Below are 22662 nucleotides of genomic sequence, written 5' to 3'. Positions count from 1 at the left end.
TTGCACTGCACCAGAAAGTCTATCCACAGTACATTTCCAATACAATTTTGCAAGCCTTTCCTACAGAATGTAAATTGTTGTTTCTTTTAATATCTAAAACTGCATGATAGCCTTCCCTGCCTACTTCCATTTTCTATAACTGAATGTCTGAAAAATGTATATAAAAAAAAAACTATTATTCTATGTATCATATTTAAAAAATAAAAAATTGTCATAAAGAAATGTACAAGTATAACTAAGTCTAATTTTAAAATGATTATACTTTACTAAAGCAAGGCTACAGCCTTCTACATGGTATGAAAGTTTCCACTGGCAATTTAACCAGTACAGGATTTTTATATACTTTTATATATTTTCTAGACAAGTTCTGCCCCCTACTGTTTAAATTCTCTAGCTTTTCATTTAATCAATTGCACACATCTAACCAAACCCAGTTTTTAATCAGTAAACATTTTTTAAGATACAGAAATAAGATGTGGTTAAATTATTTAGTATTCATGTACTTTTCTAAAAATACATTTGAATTAATATTATTCTAGTCTGTGTATCCACCCTGTTGCCAACAATACAAAAGGATACTTGATCCATAGTAGGAGTTTGATGGAGCTGGCACTTTGGCTAAGCTAGTTTGTTACTGTAGTTGATGTTTATACTGTACTGTACCAATTGCCTTCAACAACTGTAGTCAGCCAAATTCTGTATTTTAGCTGATAAACAGGCAGATATTTTTAGCTTTCTGTTGAGTACAATTATCAGAATTTCATAAACATAGTGATATTTATAACCTTATTAAAATGATAAACTTCAACATTATTTCAAGGCTGGTAAATGTAATTATCTAAGGCACAGGCTATTCCAGCCCAATTCTCAACCAGCAAGGATCGCTGAATCCAAAGCAACATCAAGTGAACAAAAAAAAAAAAAAAACCTAATTCCTAGGTCAGTGGACTGTAAAATATTACTAATCCTAACACAAAAAACAAACTGACCTATACTAGCAATAGCTCCCACTGTAAAGTGGAGAACCAGATCCAGATCCAAAAATCCATGGCAAACTATACAAAAAATATATTTACAACAAGCACTTCATTAACCATTATTGCGTTCTTTAGTACTACAGTCTTTGGAAAACATGAAGTCCTGCTTTCTAAAAATGCTACAAAAAGGGCAGTCTATGTTTGTTCCTGGTCCATGCTGAAGATGAGGTAGCAGGTCTCCAGATGGTCTGGCCCCAATTTGTGCTCGAACTGGGGCTGCAAATCAATCGCAGTCATACCCTTCAGGAAATGAGAACTGATTTCTTCATAAAGCATCTGACCGACATCATCTGCAAACACAATTTGACATAAATTACAGGAGAATTGTCCCAGAGTGAGATTCAGTTTTAATTAATCTGTTTATTATCCTCCACTGGGATGCATATCCCTGTTAACAACATACAGGAGACGGAAGCACGTGCAGGTACACCGTGTTTTTACAGTACGGAATCTATAGAACCGATTATTCACTTGTGTCAAATTATTGAATGTATAATAATCTGGGAGTATATAGAGCCAGTCTGTGTGACGGGTTCCATTTTTCCTGCACTTGCTTATTTAGAATTAGTTGGTAATGTTTATATTTTAAACTGCTATAAACCTGAGTGTGCTATAATCTCTTCCGCGAGTAGCTCTTTGTAGTGTTCTAGTGGATAATAATCTCACATTCCTGCGCTCCTTCTCCTTGTAACCGTTTACCTGCTCCCACCAACTAAAACAAAGGAACAGCTGATTTGCTCTGTGCCATTACCTATACATCTATCTCGCAGTGCTTTTAAAGTGGCAGACAGCGCACCGCCTTGTTCTCCTCCCTCCCTCTCCTCTTGGAAAGCGTCATTCTCTGCCGTGACCTCCATGGCACTAAGGGCATTGTTAACAACCTCTGTGAGGTCATTTTCCTCCGGCTCCTCGAAGTCATCGGGGTACTCGCTCAAATCTACTTCATCGGAAGAAACTGGTGAGAAATAAAAGGACAATACTTTTCTTAGAATTTGAACTGTCTCTGTCTGCCATGTCTCTGTACACAGCATGATAATATTCAATGTAACCTTTATTATCCAAAACAAAACATGCGTGTCCTCTGAGCATTTGTTTATTTGTAATGCAAAGAGGAGCAAGGACTTCAAATTACCTTGTTATAACCCCTTTTCCACTTCTGGCTTATAAAGTGAAGAATCTGCATTATCAGTCTAACAGTATTCATTAGATTAGTAAAGGTTGGGAACCTTCCCTTGCTGCCTTACCTTCTAGCTCTTCAGGAATGTCTTCATTCTGCACAGGGGATGACTCAGATGATTCTTCTTCTATGTGCTCCTCTATTGAAGATAGACTATCCTGATCGTCAAAGTCTTCAGAATAGTCTGACTCGTCTCCAACACTGGCAGCCTCTTCCTTCTTGTCTGACACACAGGCATCCTCTTCATCTTCTTTTAATTCCTCTGTGACGGATGGTGGAGCTGATTTTGGTCTGCAGTGCTCCCTTTCTTTTTTCTTGTGAGCTATGGCAGTTCTGCTGCAGGGTTCTATTGACGCTTGGGCACCCCCACTTTCACCACTGGGTTTAGCCAGATGTCTCGTTAGATGCATTTCTTGTTCCTTAATAAAATTCCCAAGATGCTCCTGTACGTAAGCCACATTGAGGATGCAACTAGCACTCGGTCTTTCCTCTGGAAGGGTGTTGAGCATCATTTTAATCAAACTATGCAGATTGTTAGAGTAGATCTCTGGCACTTCGCTGTATTCCCCTTTTACAATTTTATAGAACAGACTGATAAGGTTCCTGGCATCAAAAGGAGGTTTTAATGCACAAATCTCAAACAACAAGCATCCAAGGGCCCAGATGTCTGACTTGGAGCTGTATGGTACATCCTGACAAAGCTCTGGGCTCAAATAGCTTGGAGTCCCCACACAAGTGCTTGCCATGTCCATAGTGTTATTCATGACTTTGGATATTCCAAAGTCTCCAAGCTTCACCATGCCCTTCTTTGTCAAGAAGACATTGGCCGTCTTGATGTCCCTATGGAGTATTTTAACAGAGTGAATGTACTGCACAGCCATTGCTAACTGGACGAACCACCTCATCACATCGTTCTCTGAAAGGTAACCTCTCCCCTCTTTGACACAGTCATCCAAAGTCCCACCATCACAGTAATCCATCACTATGTAAATGTATTCATCTTCTGAGTCGAAGAAATGGTGATGGCAGGTAACAATGTGGGGATGCTTGAGCTTCCTCAAGATTTCAGCTTCTTGCAGAACCGCCTCTTTGGTTCTTGTCTTTCGAGAGGTGTCTACCTTTATCCTTTTGATTGCGAATAGCTTATTTGTCTCTGTATGCTTCATCAAGAAGACTTCTGCACTAGCCCCCCTACCAATGGTAAGAACTTTCTCATACATCTCCATGGCATTCTTCTGACTTTAGAACTTAGACAAACTAAGGCAAAGAGAAGAAATACATAATTGAATTAGATTTTTTATTTTACCAACTTAGACTAAACATATTCTAGGTCAAAGAGCATAAATACATAAGACCTCGAATAATGCAAAGAAAATTAGATTCATTTTTAAACAACACAATACATTTGGTGGAATAACCCTATTTTCAAGCACAGCTTTCATGCGTCTTGGCAACCAGTCTTTCACATTGATGTTGGGTGACTTTATGCCACTCCTGGCGCAAAAATTCAAGCAGCTCTTTTGTTTGATGGCTTGTGACCATCCATCTTCCTCTTGACCACATAGAGGTATTCATATAAATATATATGAATATATAGAGTTGTGGAACATTGTCAGAGCAGAAGGAAGCAAGTTTTCTTTTAGTTTGGAAGCGTATCGGGGACATTTAAGTACTCGGCCTTAGTTTAAATGTATTAATTCAAATGTATTTTTAGAAAAGTACATGAATACTAAATAATTTAACCACATCTTATTTCTGTATCTTAAAAAATGTTTACTGATTAAAAACTGGGTTTGGTTAGATGTGTGCAATTGATTAAATGAAAAGCTAGAGAATTTAAACAGTAGGGGGCAGAACTTGTCTAGAAAATATATAAAAGTATATAAAAATCCTGACTACTGGTTAAATTGCCAGTTTTCATATTTTACTATTTATAGGTATAGTGTATAATGGGTAAAATGAACATTTCATGTTAAAAAATTGGAAATTAATGATGTGTAAAGAAATTATGTTCATTTAAAATTTTTTTCACTATTTATAATTACCGAGGTCAGAAAGGCAATGTCTTTTACCTTCATCCGTCCCATCCTGAAGTACGTCAAAAATCCTATAATTTTCTTTGTTGTTAACAGTCTCGTCTTCCTAGGACAAAAGTTTTATCCAGGACAACCTTGAAGATTCATGCGTTCACAAAGACAAATCTTTCCAGCTGCTCTGACAATGTGTCCCCAACTCTGAGGTACAAGGTTGTCCTGGAAGAAAACTTGCTTCCTTCTGCTCTGACAATGCAGGATTGTTTTTTCCAGCAATGCTCCATGCCACACAGCCAGGTCAATCAAGGTGTGGATGGAGGACCACCAGATCAAGACCCTGTCATGGCCAGCCCAATCTCCAGACCTGAACCCCATTGAAAACCTCTGGAATGTGATCAAGAGGAAGATGGATGGTCACAAGCCATCAAACAAAGCCGAGCTGCTTGAATTTTTGCGCCAGGAGTGGCATAAAGTCACCCAACATCAATGTGAAAGACTGGTGGAGAGCATGCCAAGACGCATGAAAGCTGTGATTGAAAATCAGGGTTATTCCACCAAATATTGATTTCTGAACTCTTCCTAAGTTAAAACATTAGTATTGTGTTGTTTAAAAATGAATCTGAACTTATTTTCTTTGCATTATTCGAGGTCTGACAACACTGCATCTTTTTTGTTATTTTGACCAGTTGTCATTTTCTGCAAATAAATGCTCTAAATGACAATATTTTTATTTGGAATTTGGGAGAAATGTTGTCAGTAGTTTATAGAATAAAACAAAAATGTTCATTTTACCCAAACACATACCTATAAATAGTAAAACCAGAGAAACTGATAATTTTGCAGTGGTCTCTTAATTTTTTCCAGAGCTGTGTGTGTGTGTGTGTGTATATATATATATATATATATATATATATATATATATATATATATATATATATATATATATATATATATACAGTACTGTGCAAAAGTTTTAGGCAGGTGTGAAAAAATGCTGTAAAGTAAGAATGCTTTTAAAAATAGACATGTTAATAGATTATATTTATCAATTAACAAAATGCAAAGTGAGTGAACAGAAGAAAAATCTACGTCAAATCAATATTTGGTGTGACCACCCTTTGCCTTCAAAACAGCATCAATTCTTCTAGGTACACTTGCACACAGTTTTTGAAGGAACTTGGCAGGTAGGTTGGCCCAAACATCTTGGAGAACTAACCACAGTTCTTCTGTGGATTTAGGCAGCCTCAGTTGCTTCTCTCTCTTCATGTAATCCCAGACAGACTCGATGATGTTGAGATCAGGGCTCTGTGGGGGCCATACCATCACTTCCAGGACTCCTTGTTCTTCTTTATGCTGAAGATAGTTCTTAATGACTTTCGCTGTATGTTTGGGGTCGTTGTCATGCTGCAGAATAAATTTGGGGCCAATCAGATGCCTCCCTGATGGTATTGCATGATGGATAAGTATCTGCCTGTACTTCTCAGCATTGAGAAGACCATTAATTCTGAGCAAATCCCAAACTTAGTTTGCAGAAATGCAGCCCCAGACTTGCAAGGAACCTCCACCATGCTTCACTGTTGCCTGCAGACACTCATTCGTGTACCGCTCTCCAGCCCTTCGGTGAACAAACTGCCTTCTGCTACAGCCAAATATTTCAAATTTTGACTCATCAGTCCAGAGCACCTGCTGCCATTTTTCTGCACCCCAGTTCCTGTGTTTTCGTGCATAGTTGAGTCGCTTGGCCTTGTTTCCACGTCAGAGGTATGGCTTTTTGGCCGCAAGTCTTCCATGAAGGCCACTTCTGACCAGACTTCTCCGGACAGTAGATGGGTGTACCAGGGTCCCACTGTTTTCTGCCAATTCTGAGCTGATGGCACTGCTGGACATCTTCCGATTGTGAAGGGAAGTAAGCATGATGTGTCTTTTTTAAATGTTACGATACGATGGCTTTGTATTTTATTGTGTGTTGTACAGGTATAATTCGCAAATACAAATTTGTATAACACACAAACATGTCCATATTAAGGTATATAAAACCATTTGTAGTAGGCTCGTTTTTGTTGTTTTTTTTTTTGGTGTTTTGATTAAGTTATTTTTCTATTTTAATTGGTTGTGTACTTCCGTGTTTTTTTTTTATTTAGAATCTCACTTGAGCAACGCATAAACCTTCTAAATATTACATGTAGGTTTAATGTTTAATAATATTTCTCAAGAACAGGCAAGGATAGTCCTCTTAGTTTAAGCACTGAGGGTCTCTTTTTCTTTATTCTGGGCTAGGAACCTTCCTTTGAAAATCTACCAGACAGTGACAGCATATGCTACACTATTAATTGTAATTATTATACTGATTATTGGTATCCTAAAACTTAGTTCCAATCTCCACATAATATCATTATTTAAATTCAAATAAAAATGTTCCTATTCAACAAATAGTATGTTTTTTCATAGACTTGGCTGAATGGATTTCCACATTCCATTCAAATCATGGTGCTGGCAGAGTTTTAAAATGACATTGTCACACAATTTGAAATGAATGTAGAAGACTGTTTGGTGCAGGACAGGATTCCCCAGACAACCTCAATGCAAGCTCAAAGCCAGACAACGGTAGATTTAGAAAAATGGTAGTAACTCGATACTGGAGCAACACAACCCAGGACAACTGAAAATAACTGCAAACAACATTAAACAGTTAAAATGACATCTTAAGATACTTCCCTCTTGAAAATATAAAGCGTCTGCAAGTGGAGATATCATTGTGTCTTTCCACCTGTCCCCTCAAGGTGAAACGCTATACAGTGCTGTCATTACTGTTGAAGATTTTACAATGGGATTTAAAGGTATGCTATGAGGGTGTTTGCAGCAATACCATATCCCCATGGTAATAGCAAAAGTGCTGGTCGCTAAATACTAAATTAAGTACATGCAGGTGTTAGAGGGGTCAGATTATCATGAATTTAAACACTTTTTTTTTTTTTTTTTTTTTTTTTTTTTTTACAAAATTATAACCCAAAACACAAAAAAACTCTCAATTCATTAACGTTATCGTTTTATTATTGAAAAACGTATCGTTTATGTTATTATATTTGTAATGATGGATTACTGTATAAAGTAGATTTCTTTTTATGATGAGATGATGAATAATTATTATTATTATTATTATTATTATTATTATTATTATTATTATTATACATTGATTGGTTACTTATTTGCAAAGTTTTGTACAGTACCTATTTTTCACAATTTGTTGTTGAAAAAAAATACAATACCAACAACAACAACAACAACAACAACAACAACAACAACAACAAAAAACACGGAGTGGAGAGAGCATACAATAAACAAAACAGCATAAACTCGACAGCCATATTTATCCATCTGATTTGTCCTGTAAACTGTAGCCTAATTAATTAAAACTACTACTGTATAATTTCACCCACTGTTCGTGCATCAAGACATCAATTTAGTAGTACAGTAGTAAATGAAACAAGGTACATTTACATAGTTTCCATCAGTACCGCAGTATTTATTACCTGTGTTTACATTATAGTACACACAGTACTTGTGAAGCTAGCTCCGCCCTCCCTATCCTTCTGGCGCAGGATTTAGCCACTGAAAACACGGTAATTTAGCCCGGTTTAAAGTGAACTAAACTTTGGAATTTTTTCGTGCACTCCATGTGTCGGCAGTACAAGTGTCTTACCACTGCTATCGGAATAGTATTCATAGGCTAATAGACCTTACCTGGACCAAACATCAACTCACATTATCCAAAAATTCAAGTTGCTCAGGCTTCGTGGCATCATATTCGGTAAAAGCAGAAATGAACAATGCTACCCGATTCTATACGGACATTTGTATATGAAGGTGACACCACTTTCCATTCTAAATGAGTTCATTTCCTGCTGTACAACCTTTTCCAAATCTCCATGGTTACCAATAGTTTAACAGCTATACCCAGTTCCACCACCATGGCAACAGAACCGGTATGTACAAAGCAAGCGCTCCCAAAAAGCTTTATTTTTTATTTGTTATTATTTGACAAATGGAGAGAAAAAAACAACAACAACTTAGTATTAGCAAGAATTAAGACGTTTCATTAAACGTGGCACGGCGAGTGTTTCACAAAAGCTAAAAACCAAATATAATAACAGGACGAATACTACATATATCTTACCTGGAGTGAGCATACGTTTAACATGGCATCGTGATTATTTAATGTATGAAGGTTATATAGTTTTACTAAAGGCATACTAAAAAAAAAAAAAAAAATATGCAAGTCATTTTTGTTCAACCCTGGGCACTGCAGCACGAGCATATGCATTCCCAAATTCTAAATAACATCACGTATTGTTAGCGTGATTTCCCATTTGAAATGTTGATATTGTATTTCACCAAGTAAAATACAAGAAGTTCCTGCGATTGTTGTTTATTAAGACGAGAGACGACACGTCTCAGAGTCGACATATCAACTGCTGGCTCCTTATGCACCTGTTAAACACAGGTTAAGGGCGGGGTTTAATTTGTATTCAAGTTGCAGTGCTTCCTGGACCTGTACTTTTATGAGGATGAAGAAAGGCCAAGATGGTACATATAAACTGCTGTAGTACCATCCATTACACCAGTACTGAATTCTAATGAAATCTGTCACTTATGAATATCGTTATTCTTTGATAACTATTTAGCTTATTTTTGTTCTGGATATACTATACTAATTATTCAAGAACTCCAATATAGATCCCCATCATATGTTATTAGATAGAATATTTTGACAGCAACGTGTAGTGTTAAAATGTCTCGTGAATTTAAGGTGTAAAAAACAAGGAATGAATCATCGAGAGGTATTAAAGTTGAGTACTGATAATGCAGTTTATGCTAATTAGATGGACGCATTAATTAAAATGAGTTCTGCTATAGGTCCCGATTGTGGCTGTAAAGCAAGAGCCTTTTTCTGAAGAGAAAAAACATGCTTTTCCTACTGTGGCTCACTGGCACCATCTAGTGTTTGCTATGGAACGCTGCAGTTAATTTTTTTAATATATAAAAATAGAGAGAATAATGGGCCTATGCACAGCATGACGATATATCATGTCTAATATTAATAACAGTAATTTAAAAGGCATCAATTATTGTACTTGGCTAACTTTGGCAAGGTTTATAATAAACACAAATATGAGGCTGCCTACCTCACAAGTAAACTAACTGCGCTCAGGATGGTGCGCGTAATGTGCTCTTTAGGGGTCCTTCTCTACGTACGTCGAAGAAAGACGTCAGCGAACAGACTAAACAAAAAAATACATACGTTACATTTCATTTACAATTACCAAGCAAAGCTTGATTACGACAGTCAATATTAAATACTATATTTAATTTTTTTATATATTTATTTTATCAAGTTGACCACCACCTGGTAGATTTTCGGGTTGTTTTCATTCGCTCACATCTATGAACAGCTTTCTCCTTGTCGGGTCCTTTAGTTCAAGAGTTGGGGGCAGCAGATTTGTAGAATATTTGGCTGTTGTTAGCTTTCGTTGAAATTAAAAATGCCACCGAAAGGTAAGGGTGGTAAGGGAGGTAAAGGTGAGTCATTTTGAAAGATAGTTTTATACTAGTACATGCATTTTGTTTTTGATAGTGGCTAGTTAGCCATACCACCAGTTTTTATTTTTTAACAACATTGTACGTCAGCCGATGAGTGGCGATCAGAACTTAACCTATTTTTGTAGATCATTGCATTAATTTAAGTTTGGTTACCATTGCGATTTTGTTGTTTATATCGTTTACATTCTGCAATTACAAAGATAGACGGGGCTCACGCTTCCTCCCCTTGAACCTGCTTGCCATAGAACTGCTCAAGTAAATCTTAGTTAAAGTTGTAGCTTTGTTTTAACACGTTTTAGACTGGGGGTGACATTTGTTTTCAAATGTTGTTTTATTTTTACTGATAACAACAGTACAGGAAACGCCTCCCCATGTTCCATATTAATCTTAATAAAAACGCTATGGGGCAAAGTGCATTTAAGTAAATGTACAAGCAGCCTCATCAGGTTTGTATGTTATTGTTTTAAGGGGGAGGTGCCTCTGGAAGTGGCGACACTGAAAAAAAGGAAAAGGCACAAAAGGGAGGCACTGCAGTTAAGGTAAATAGCAACACAGAAGAACCATAATGTGTCAATTGATAAGTCAGACTGCTACCAAAGACATTTTTGAGGTGTTTGGACGGTTGGAACACTCGTCATAAGTAGAAGTTTGTTCATCAAAGCGGCTTGCTAGTTGATATCGGCGACTTGCTGTATGTACAAGGGTTATTTTATTTTATTTTTTTTAGCAAGAAACAGGACCCACTGGGAAAAAAAATATATAGTGAGAAGTTGCAACAGTACATGTTTTGTTTTCTCCACTAGGTGTCGCCGTTTTTAGTTTTGAAACGGTTTGCCTTCTCGGTCTTTTAAAATAAAGTAAATTTAACCTGATTTATTATTTTGTATACAGAAAGAGGGAGAACGCTATTCAGAATAACAACTTGACTGGCTTAGCTGTGGTGTAAAGCTTACAATTGATGTGTTAGGTTACACAACCCACTTTTTTTCAATGCTTTCTTTATAGGTCAGGCACATCCTGTGTGAAAAGCATAGCAAATGTATGGAAGCCATGGAGAAAGTGAAGTCTGGTGTGCGGTTCAGCGAGGTCGCCGCGCAGTACAGTGAAGACAAAGCCAGACAAGGTGTAAGTTGTGGAAAGTGCACTTTAATTGAACCCTGCAGCACTAGGGATAATCATTGCATATTCATATCCAGCGTGGTCCTTTCTTTAAGATCTCCCTTCAAAGCAGTATTTTATGACGTTAACAAGAAGATTTTACCAAAAAAAAAACTTAATATCCACACACTATTTATGAACCATCTAACATTGTCTACCACGTGCACAATTTAACTGCAGGTTATTTGAACAAAAAGACCCAGTTGGTGAGTTGTATTTCTTATGAGTTTGTATTTTAGAGATATAAGCAATTCATACTGAAGATGATGCTTGTGAATACATAACAATTGTTAGTAATTGTAAACTAGCTCTCTATTTAGGGTTATTTTTTTGTGTGTGTGCATCTATATATATATATATATATCACTTTTTCATGTGTATGTGGTTTTAATATTGACATTGAAGCAGTTTCAAAACTAAATACAATCGCCATTTATAGTCTGGGGCCCAAGTGAAGATTTTTACTTTTTGTTTGTCCCTGGGGGTAACACAGTTGTATTTGTCAGACTGATAGAGGGACTCCAGGAGGGCAAGGCAGGGTGTCAGTGGCAGATGAATGGCAGGGCTGAGCTATGACCCTCATTTAAGTGAGAAGGACAACATAAACCAGTGGTATGTGAATACTACTTGTCAGAAATTCAAAAGTCATGTATTTGTTAAGAATTATAATTGTGAACTTTTTTGCGGTTTGCGGTTCAGTTGCGGGTCAAAAAAAACAATTTTTCATGTCTGAATTTGAATCCCCTAAGACAATTTCTGTCCTTTCAGCATACTTATCTGTATCCCTTTCCCAAATAATCTATTAGAAGGTAAATGTACCAGTATTTCCAGAACTAAAGCAGGAGGCGATTAGGGAGGAGTCAGCTGACTAAGCAGTGTTGTTCTCGCTTGTTTGATACGTAGCAAGATCTTTTTATCATGTCTGCTTGGTGATGTTAAAAATGTTTGTGGACAAGGTGAAACAAAAGGTAGCGCAGGGTTTATATCTTGTAGAGGATAGTAGTTCGAGAGGTAAATCAGAAGTGTGGAATTATTTTGGAATCATAGCGAATGAAAATGATGAGCATGACTGGATTCGTTACTTGTTGTTTTTTTTTAATCATAAAAATAGAGATAGTTAGTTCATTTTAAAATGTATTCAGATCACGAGAAAAAGCTACCACACTGTAGAATAGCCTATTGTATAAACTCAATCTGTGGAGAATGGTAGAGATATCTGTGTGTGAATGAGAGCGGGAAAGAGTCAGTCGGCGCCGGCAGTAGGTAAAGGACAAACACTTTCGGGTCAGGTTGCAGGTCTTATTAAAGCGGGTTGGGTCGCGGGTAAGAAGACAGTGTTACAGCGGGTTGCGAGTTCGGGTCGGATCCTGTAGCAGCAGGTCCGGGTCGGAAGCAGGTTGTAAAAATCGGACCCGTGCAGGACTCTAGCGTGCATGGCAGCCAGTTTGCACCCAGCCTCCGATGTGACACAGTAGAGTTTTGTATAAAGTACAGTATGTTTCCTTGTTCAGATGGTCTGTGAAATGTTCACAAACCTAGTGTCATTTTAATCATTTTAAAAAGGGAGTCACAATTGAACCTCAAAGGGTTTTCCTGTTTGGTAGGGTGATCTTGGCTGGATGACCAGAGGCTCAATGGTAGGACCTTTCCAAGAAGCAGCATTTGCCCTGCAGGTCAGCTCCATGGACAAACCTGTTTACACAGACCCCCCGGTGAAGACAAAGTTCGGCTACCACATCATCATGGTCGAAGGAAAGAAGTGAAGAACCATGACTATTTTATTATAATGTTTTGTCTTTCTATTGTAAAATACCATAAACCATACGTGACAGATAAGAACACCTGAAGGGTTCAATAGAGTAAAAAAGTGCAAGAAACAGTTTGTTTTAAGATCTCATTCCTGTTTTGGATTGTTTAATAAAATGTTCAAAGCCCATTTACAACAACAACAACAAGACTATATATGGAAAATGTGAACACTGTTCTTTTGCAGATAAATTGGCATGCTTCATTTAAAAAAAAAAAAAAAAAAAAAAAAAATGTAAACCTTCCATTTAAGACCAGGGTGAAGAATTCCCTTCAAATTCCCTTCCACTATGTACATTGCCTCAGTGATGGCCATGCTTGTTAAAGCATTGTAGTGGAATACAAATATGTCAAAATTCAATGTTACAGTAAACAAATGTACTGTTCAAATAAATAAAAAAAATATTTGTTATTGGAGTGTGTGTAAGTTTGTGTCTGGCATGGTTTAATCTCATTGATTATAAATGCAAACTTAGAACATTGGGTTTACTTGTCAGTGTTTCAATACATGTGAGGCTGCACTTGGATTGATTTCAGCCGGCAACATTTTAAAATAAACACTTTCTACAGCAATTATTGAGACAAGGAACCAATGTAATACAAGAATGTAATAATCTAAGTTGATAACAGCTCTGCAAGGATAGAGAACAGTGCCACACTGTACTGCAGAGCTCTACTTACTCAACTTACGCTGACCACTAAATTCAATTAAACCTTTTGAAGCACACCTATAACAATGTGTTATTCTATTTCTAGTTTTTTATACAATGACATAAAAGCTATGTTGTAGAGAAAAAATGATGTAGGTCAGCATGCTCTATGCTTTTTACAGTTCTGCAACATTGAAAATAAAGGCAACAGGGTAAATATAAGTAGCTTTGGTGCATTTTGTCAGATACTAAAGAAACTTGTCATAAACTGTTGCAACCAAAATCTCAGCATTTCAAGATAATTATTTATGAGTAACAGTAGTAGCATTATCATAACCTGGTTTGGATGGTGGTATGTTTGAGCCCCCCCAATACCCTACCCCCCCCCCCCCCCCAACTACCCCCCCCTACCACCCCACCCCCCCCCCCCCCCCCCATTTGTTATTGGAGTGTGTGTAAGTTTGTGTCTGGCATGGTTTAATCTCATTGATTATAAATGCAAACTTAGAACATTGGGTTTACTTGTCAGTGTTTCAATACATGTGAGGCTGCACTTGGATTGATTTCAGCCGGCAACATTTTAAAATAAACACTTTCTACAGCAATTATTGAGACAAGGAACCAATGTAATACAAGAATGTAATAATCTAAGTTGATAACAGCTCTGCAAGGATAGAGAACAGTGCCACACTGTACTGCAGAGCTCTACTTACTCAACTTACGCTGACCACTAAATTCAATTAAACCTTTTGAAGCACACCTATAACAATGTGTTATTCTATTTCTAGTTTTTTATACAATGACATAAAAGCTATGTTGTAGAGAAAAAATGATGTAGGTCAGCATGCTCTATGCTTTTTACAGTTCTGCAACATTGAAAATAAAGGCAACAGGGTAAATATAAGTAGCTTTGGTGCATTTTGTCAGATACTAAAGAAACTTGTCATAAACTGTTGCAACCAAAATCTCAGCATTTCAAGATAATTATTTATGAGTAACAGTAGTAGCATTATCATAACCCCCATCTTTACAAGTGAATAATACCCCCCCCCCCCCCCCCCTCCCCCCCCCCCCCTAACCCCCCCCCCCCCCCCCACCCAGATAACTACCCCCCCCCCCCCCCCCCCCCCCCCCCCCCCCCCCCACTTGAACCAGCCCACAACTTTGAAGCATTGGTGACCCACTTTAAATACCTGCTAAAGAATGGTTGAGGCAAGATTCTAACCTGATTTTTTTTTCTCTTTCTCTTTGGTCCCCATCAGTTTTGTATTTACAAACATGGCCCACTATTCATTTTTAGTAATCACTCCCAACACCGTAGGTTTCAAGGTCTGAGTTTAGCTTGAGTGTAACATACACAGAAGAGGTGACAGGTCCTGTATTATATATATAATGTGGTAAGTCAATGGAGAACTGAGGATAGCCTGGACAGTGTTGACTGTGTCTAATCTGGAGTTCAGTGTCAGCAAGGCTTGAGCACTCGACTATACAGAAGCATTTCAAGACCTTGTCTGTTGTTACAAGTACTCCATAAAACAGTGGTTTTTAACTTGTGGTAGGCGACAGGCTTGCCGCTGGTATAGTATAAGATGTAATTCCTCGAAAAACAATGCTCCCTCTAGCACCATCGTAATATATCAATCCGTTTGTACCATTGAATCACTGAGAAATGAGAAATTATGATGCAGGGCTCCAGACTTCGACTGAAATGGTTACAAACGCAAAAAACAAACCAAAAAAAAAAAAAAATTGACAGCAGGTTTTTAGGGATTAGTCACAAAAATGTTGCATCTACTTTTAAAAGTGCCAATATTTACGAAAGCGACATGGCGTCTGTCTGTATAAAAACAAAACACGCATATCTTAATAAACGGAAGTGTGAGAAGGACGGTAACAATTTGATCAAATAAACATGCTTGTAACACCTACAGAATACGGGAGCCCCAGTTTCGTGCAAAAAAATTGTGATGGTGCGAGTACTGTTGTGTAAAAAGTAGCTAACATTAACAGTTGCATTTATGAAACTTAGAAGAACAGCAACAAATACAAACACATTTTAGGTTTGTGTGTTGCATACGTGCCGTTAACAAAATGCCCTGGAAACTTAAAATAAAGAAAATGATTAATGAAGGGCTGTAATGCAGCAAAAAGCGCAAAATTAAACAAACGAGGACGTGAAAAGGTTACCGTACCAAGCTCAAAAAACGTTATCTTTGTGAACTCCAAAAAAAAAAAAAAAAAAACGTTATCTCTCGCTAGTCAAATCGTAGTGCCAAATAAAGTGAGTCAACTCGAATGAATTTTTTCTGTCTGTTGCGTCTTGCATCCCAGACATAATACATTTAGTTGCATTGTTTACCGTCAGGAGATTAAGTATGATTTAATTGCACAAGATTACATAGTTAGATGAAGAGCTGGCAAGATCTCTTCAGCCAAAAGAAGCAAGCACAGTAATCTAAGAGCACCGTTACCATTATATAAAACAGTATGTGGCGTGAGTATGTATATAGCAGGGTCAGTTGTTGAAAAAAAAAAAAAAAGTTTATTTCTCAAACTGACCATTTAAAAAATGTGAAAGCAGAACACATAGAAATACTTGGCTCTGTAATTAGGAAGTGTACTGTGTACTACAGATTAGCTGATTGCTGTAAAAAAAAAAAAAAAAAAAAAAAAAAAAAAAAAAAACAACAAAAAAAACCATTTACTAAATTGAGCTCTCAGATTGTGCTAATGAACAAACTCAATGCAATTTAAACTAGTTTTTACTGAAAAATAAACGGTATGTAAACCATAAGAGCGGTGTGTTGCATGCTGTCAGATCAGGACTTCACCAACACTGAGCATGCGAGTTGTAGCATGCTGTTCCCTATATTATAACTGTTCACAATTAAAGGTGCGGTCACCAATTCAATACACAACACTTGCAAAATATTTAAAATATAAACATGCTGAGTTCATTGCAGTCATCAGCTGCACAGATTAACCAGCAGAATGAGGCAACACACAATTGAGTACAGGCACAACAAACCTGGTTGTAATGGGTAAGTCTCGCTTTTACAACAGCAGTTTAAGATTGCACATGGTTACTGGTACACATGATGGCCCCTGTTGGAAACATTGGTACTTGAGATGAAAAGGTTGAAAACCACTACTTTAAAAGATGGTCCTTGACATTCTATATATAACCACGTGGTTCTTACAGTCTTTCAGTGGAACACTCGTTATGTAAAAAAAAAACAAAAAAACATTCGCCTATAGTGACCAACAGGAGTTTTCAATATGATGGGTTCCATATAAACGAAATGGTTCTAAATGGAACCAACAATTTGATGATTCACGTGGAACCTCTAATTGGAAGCATAGGGAACTCCAAATTGGATCATATGTTAAAATGGTTTAACACAACAAGGGTTCTAGAGGAATCCTGAAGGATCATTTTTTTCTGTATAGAAATGTCAGGGAAAAAAAAAAAAAAAAAAAAAAAAAAAAGCTTATGAGGAAGATCCAGTCACAAAGCATTGACAAAACGGCCACTCATTAACTAGAATGTAAATAATCAAGCAACATGCTCTATCTTGAGATACAAACTAACAAAAAGATTCAGATTTGACTTTGGGAAACTGCTAAAGCTTCCACGTTTCCTAAACTTTCTTACAGGGGTCCCTTTCCTAAACAAATCAGACTTCCTCTGTACTGTGTGGACTGTAACAGTGGGGCATATGAATGATAATTTGCTCAATATTTTCTCAGAACGGGTCATGTCCAGCACAGAGCACTTGTGCTGTAATAATAGAAGAGGGCCGACAACAGGTGTTATACACAGTTTAAAAAAAAAAAAATCTTCAGAATTGAAGTGCTGCTTTAAAAATAGGAACAGCTGAGAAGCCTCAGTCTCAGAATAACCATAGGTATCGTCTTAAAGTCTATTGGCTGTAAAAGATGGAGTCAGATGACGTAATATTTCCGGGGTTTTTTTCCTTTCCCCGGAAGGTGAGAGGGTACTGTCGGTCATTCATTTACTTCAGCGCAAGATTGAGGTCTGATGCATGCGTGCGCCAGCTTTGTAGGTACGGTAAGACAAACATGACTATGACAACTTTGTCCTATTCTTATCAATGCTTCTTAAATTCCAATTAATTTTCTCGAAATGTATAGTTTAATCGAAGCCATGTGTACAATGATGGATTGCAACTTCTGTATACATCATCACTCGCAATGTTCCCTTATACCTCATGCCTTGTATTTATTCTCTGCTATTGGTATATTTATTTTAATCTTGGTTTTATCATATTACTACTAGAAGCTGGCATTGCATGCCATTTAATGACGTTCTCACGCCAGCAACGTTGCTGTATGTCAAGGAAGTGTGTCAACATGACAGACTCGATGTCGTTAATGGAATATTTAGCCAATTTCTTCCTTACCATAGCATGTTAAGTTTGCCCTGTATAATTAATTTGTGCTTTTTGAAAATTGATAAATTAGTTAGATAAAGATAAAATATTATTTAGTGAATTCACCGTCAATTTAAACAGATCTGGTTTCGAATATTTAGCCAAATTGGCTAAATATTCTATTGACGACATCGAGTCTGCTGTGAAGGGTAAGTCTGTAGATGTCTCTTAAGATGACAAATGTAAAATGTTGGTACAGTACTGTTAACGTTGTTCCAAATAATCTGATAATGGTAGCATACAAAGAGATGTTTGTATATTTGAAGAATGGGCGAGTTCTGTGCAATCTTGTATTATGTATGACACGTTATGCAATTAGCATCCGTACAGTGCATTCATTTAATTTAACTAGGATCTGTCCCGGGTGCTGAAGTAGTTGTATTTTACAACTTTTTAATATTTACTGTCAGCAGTGTTGTTCATAGTCTCATTTCCATTCCATTATTGTTATATTTATATTTACTATTTAAATGCACAAAATATATTGTCATAAAGTTTTACTTTGGTAAAGGACGTTCATGTGACAGTAGGGCCTTGAGATATTGTAGATTTCAATGCTTTGAAAAGAAGTTGTAGTCAATGGTCTATTTAATATATATATATATATATATATATATATATATATATATATATATATATATATATATATATATATATATTTATTGAGGGTTGGTTTTGAAATATGCTGTCACTTCTGAGACACTTCTTTCAAAAAGTAATTTTTATAAGAGAAATTTTAATCGGTCATATATTGCAATCTTGAATGAAATTGATGTGCAGCATGTACTGTATATGTGCTGCTTTTATATAGTGCATATTGACTGTCAGGGGTGCTATTTGCGTATTTAATTTTGATCAATAATATTGCCTCTGCTGAAATGGATTAATTAAAGTGGTTGTTAGACAGATGGTCAGTTATAGACTTCTCTTTTCACTGTGTTGGCTCTGATTTAGAGCATGTCTTTTCAAACCTTTTGCCCTTTCTGTGCTTGCTGTAGACAGCGTTATCTTTGTTGCATGCTTAGATGAGCAAGTTAATTGTATCACCTTCTCTTGAAGACAGAAGAGGTTACTATCGGTCACCACCACCAGCAGTCACAGAAACAAGGAGGTGCTTCTCTTGTGATGTCAAGCAGAAAGCTAGTTCAGTCTGTAGTCAGAGTATTTGTGTGTGAGGAAATGGAGGAATCATTTGTTAACACAGCTCTTTTAAGCAATCCTGATCTTTTATGCTATGCTAAGGCCTAATCAGTATATTGTCTCATGGAAATGGTATTAGCTGAGTTTGATTAGTGAGTGTCCATTTTGATTGTAATGTCATTTTGTGGCAGCTGGCTACTGCTGTGTACTTTTGTTATGCCTGCAGCTGACAGGTGTGTGAGATCTCAGAACAGTGGCATCTAGACAGCTGTGTTCTTTATCTTTTAGCAGACACTGTTGTCACTATGTGTAGCTCAAAAGGGCTTTTCTGTAACAAACTGTGGCAGATTTTTGTGATGCTGGTGAATTCAGTGCTTGGGATATATGAAGAATGAGGCATCGGGTGCTAAGTTACGTGTCTCAAACCCACCTCAACTCAGCCGGATTCAAATATAGGCGTCCTGCTAGGTCGCCTCCTTGTTCAGCACCACTAAAGCATAAAATCTAAACACAATCCCTCATAATGCAACCCCAAACCTTCTGAATTTACAACTTTTTGCTTAAAACCTATTTGTGAGACCCGGTCTACAATTATGATTTCATACAAATTGTCTTTGTTTTAAAAAAAAAAAAAAAAAAAAAAGAATTACATTAGCATTTCAATTACACAACTGTTTATTTCAAGCAAACCCTCTAATGAAATGTCTGAGCCTGATTCTGGTTACAGCAAACCAAGACTTTTGTCCTGCAAAGTGAATGAATGGAAACGCAAAAGTGGTGTTTGAAGTGCTTTATGGACTTTAAAAATGCAGGGATTATCTTCTCTTACAGTATCGCTAGCTACTCTACTTTAGTTAATAGAGTAAAGTTACAGGAATTTACCTATGTAGTCATGAAGCTGTTGAAAGACACTTACACTAGAATAAAATAAAGTGGTGTGTGGTTGGCACATTTCTAGACAATTGTTAAACAAACCAAACCATGTAATCCTTTAAAGAAAATACTTTAATAAAGCATTCAATAAATAACATATGTTTTGGCCATTGTCTTAGGAAGTTTGCATTTTCATTGTGAGTCAACTACAGGGCTTCAAGGAAGGCAAATTGTTCTATACTGGAAATTTGACAGCCATCAGAACAAATTCTCAGTTGGTACATGCTGTTTGCTCATGGGTCGCTGTTGGCAGTACAGGCATTTTGCCAATAAAACATTACCTTTGTGTTATATCTTGAATTGTATAAAGGTATAGACCTTTAGTACATGGTGAATTGCTGTGCATACATGGCTAAATTACATTTAGGTACAGAAGATAAGGATTTGCAGGTATCATTGTTAGAAGTATTACACACCAAACCCGTCTGATCGTGGGTAGTAGAAGACTTAATTGTGTATTGTCAAAGACACATCCCAAAACCACTTGAGGTATTAACTTCAAATCTGACTGGCTGCTGCACTTAAACAGTAAATGTGTTGGTGACTATGACACTGACCTGTGCCCTGATATTATGCTGGGGTCCCGTGACCTCATGATAGAAACAGCACACTAAGATATTGTCGTCATAATTGGTTGAAAGCCAGCATACTTTGAGATGGTGCCTTCACATTAATTCACAACTGTCTTTTTTTTTTTTTTCAGTCATATTTGATACTTTGTTTGAAATAGTGTTAAATATGTTGTGTACATTATTATTTCATTTAATCATTTTAATTGCGATGATGCCACCAGAATTCATAGTTTACCATTTTTTTTTCCTTTTAGAGGTTAGTTCCAATAACAGTAATCGTATACTCTACATTACAATTATGTGGATTGGTAAGTGCCAACATGCTTTTTGTTGTCAAGTCTCATTTAGATTATTTAAAAAAAAAAAAAAAAAAATTAGACTTGTCTTAGAAACTTTGCAATAAATGGGACTGCGTTTTAACTCCCTATCCTCTTTAATTGTAGCTTGAATAAATCTTTAAAGCATGCTTTAGTGAAACGTGTTTATTTGACCCAACCTTTCTTGTAATTGGTTTTGCAGCATAGTGTTCATTACACATGTAATTTGACCCATAGAGGAAGAGCTGATTCATGTTTTCAGTAAATTCTGTCTCAATTTTGGAAAAACCAGTAGATTTTGAATTTGCCTCGACCTGGGTCTTACAATACTGGGAGTGGTGTACAAGGCTCTGTATTCCTGTATTTGCAAATATGACCTGTAAACCTTCAAAGCAATAGGGTTTTATTCATACAGCCTCAACTTGAAAAGGAGGTGCACTTGCAAAACACCAGTGATGCCTTGGGGAGTATTCCACTTGTATTATCTGCTAGTTAGGAAGATCTGGTTTTGTGTTTTAAAAATCAGTTTCTGTTGGTGAGAGTGATTGCCCTCCAGTATTCTTCCTCTTTAAAGATGAGGTATATAGGGTTAAATATTGAAGCCTCTGATCTAAACTTGAAATAGTAAATATTTTCCAAACCTGAGAGCATAGGAAAGGTGTCAGTTGGATAGGTTTTGGAATGGGATACAGGAAGTTACATATGTTTCAAAGCTTTAATGAGAAAAAGAGACAAGTCATGAGACATTACATTTACCCTAGTTGACCCGAAGGTAAAAGTATACTGTACTCGTGGCATGTGATTACTTCACACATTTCTCACTTAGCTGTGATTCACAATCTTATTACAGTACTAGTGTTCCAATACAGTAACCTTTTACCTACTAAGCTTAGCGTAACACACATGCACACCCACTAATTATTTCACAACATCAGCAGGCATCAGACATTGCTGTCTGTTAAACGTTTATTAGGTTATATTGGTCCAATTGCAGTTACAAGATTGTTGTTGCACTTTGTGAAACATTTGTGATAGGACAGATTAAGAAATGTTTATTGTTGTATGTGTCCTGTATTTAAAAAAAATAAAAAAAATAATGATAGTACATTTAACAAGAATTTTTGAAATGACAAAGAGAGATTAAAGAAGTTTTTAATTTGTGAAATGACATCTTCTTTATAACATTCAGAATCACTTCAATGATATTGTGCTACTTGTGTTACTGTAGCTCTTGTATTGACAAAGACATCAGGCCAGGCATTTCCAAGTATGCTTAATTCTGTCTTTTATATTTAAACTGCTGTGCTGATTTTTTTAAGGCTGCTTAAATGTGATATAAAATTTCTCCATTGTTGATACATTTTTATTTTTATGTTTCGTCAACAGGGTAACAATTTTGCAGTTCAGTAAATCTCAATCCGTTCAGTGTTTTTTCCACCCGAATTTGATGTTCCAGTGATAACATTTATTCAGCCTTGATCAAACCTTATCATCACCTTGGATCTGGCCATCCTGTTTATATGCTCTAGTGATGTCATAGTCATGATGAACTAGCTGTTCATCTCGAGAGGCATTCAAGGTTCTTTTATAAGTATTTTCCTAACATTTAAAAGATAAGAAGCAATGGAGAGACAGTACTGTAACAATTCTATTGCTTAATGCATTCACTTGTTAAATATTGGGTGTGGGGAGTTCTGTACTGAAACGTGTTCCTACTATACATGGATGCTTAAGCATGGTTTTATATCGATGATTCTTTCTTTACATGGTATGTAAGAAAGAGTATG

At 36.6% G+C, this 22662-nt stretch overlaps 3 protein-coding genes across 5 annotated transcripts in view; 2 read left to right on the top strand and 1 right to left on the bottom strand.

Moving 5' to 3' along the window:
* Positions 1-269: 269 nt before the first annotated feature.
* Positions 270-8173, bottom strand: LOC121295367 (serine/threonine-protein kinase Nek4-like). Its single transcript, XM_041219887.1, has 4 exons — positions 7989-8173; positions 2282-3471; positions 1789-1992; positions 270-1327 (listed from the first exon to the last, which is right to left on the bottom strand). The coding sequence occupies exons 2-4, from the start codon at positions 3438-3440 to the stop codon at positions 1173-1175; spliced, it is 1518 nt and encodes a 505-aa protein (XP_041075821.1). The 5' UTR covers positions 3441-3471; positions 7989-8173; the 3' UTR covers positions 270-1172.
* A 1536-nt stretch (positions 8174-9709) lies between these two features.
* On the top strand, positions 9710-13176 carry pin4 (protein (peptidylprolyl cis/trans isomerase) NIMA-interacting, 4 (parvulin)). Its single transcript, XM_041219628.1, has 4 exons — positions 9710-9824; positions 10314-10384; positions 10851-10970; positions 12608-13176. Exons 1-4 carry the CDS (start codon positions 9788-9790, stop codon positions 12764-12766), a joined length of 387 nt encoding a protein of 128 aa, XP_041075562.1. The 5' UTR covers positions 9710-9787; the 3' UTR covers positions 12767-13176.
* Positions 13177-17438: 4262 nt separating this feature from the next.
* LOC121295782 (long-chain-fatty-acid--CoA ligase 4-like) overlaps positions 17439-22662 on the top strand; it is a 38294-nt gene continuing 33070 nt past the window's right edge. For all 3 annotated transcript variants that reach the window (XM_041220819.1, XM_041220816.1, XM_041220815.1), the window contains exon 1: positions 17439-17526. The gene's annotated coding sequence lies outside the window, so the exon portion shown is untranslated. The remainder of the gene's footprint in view (positions 17527-22662) is intronic.

The sequence above is a fragment of the Polyodon spathula genome, chromosome 20 (genome assembly GCF_017654505.1).
Source record: "Polyodon spathula isolate WHYD16114869_AA chromosome 20, ASM1765450v1, whole genome shotgun sequence".
Classification (NCBI taxonomy): domain Eukaryota; kingdom Metazoa; phylum Chordata; class Actinopteri; order Acipenseriformes; family Polyodontidae; genus Polyodon; species Polyodon spathula.
Note: the sequence above shows the minus strand (reverse complement) of the source record. Positions and strands in the feature narration are given on the sequence as shown.

Coding starts and splice junctions, on each gene's coding strand:
- LOC121295367 (XM_041219887.1), bottom strand. CDS start 3,440: ATGGAGATGTATGAGAAAGTTCTTACCATTGGTAGGGGGGCTAGTGCA. Junction 1,993..2,281: donor CATTCCTGAAGAGCTAGAAG/GTAAGGCAGCAA, acceptor ATTTCTCACCAG/TTTCTTCCGATGAAGTAGAT. Junction 1,328..1,788: donor ACTGCGAGATAGATGTATAG/GTAATGGCACAG, acceptor TTGTGTTTGCAG/ATGATGTCGGTCAGATGCTT.
- pin4 (XM_041219628.1), top strand. CDS start 9,788: ATGCCACCGAAAGGTAAGGGTGGTAAGGGAGGTAAAG. Junction 10,385..10,850: donor AGGGAGGCACTGCAGTTAAG/GTAAATAGCAAC, acceptor CTTTCTTTATAG/GTCAGGCACATCCTGTGTGA. Junction 10,971..12,607: donor AAGACAAAGCCAGACAAGGT/GTAAGTTGTGGA, acceptor CCTGTTTGGTAG/GGTGATCTTGGCTGGATGAC.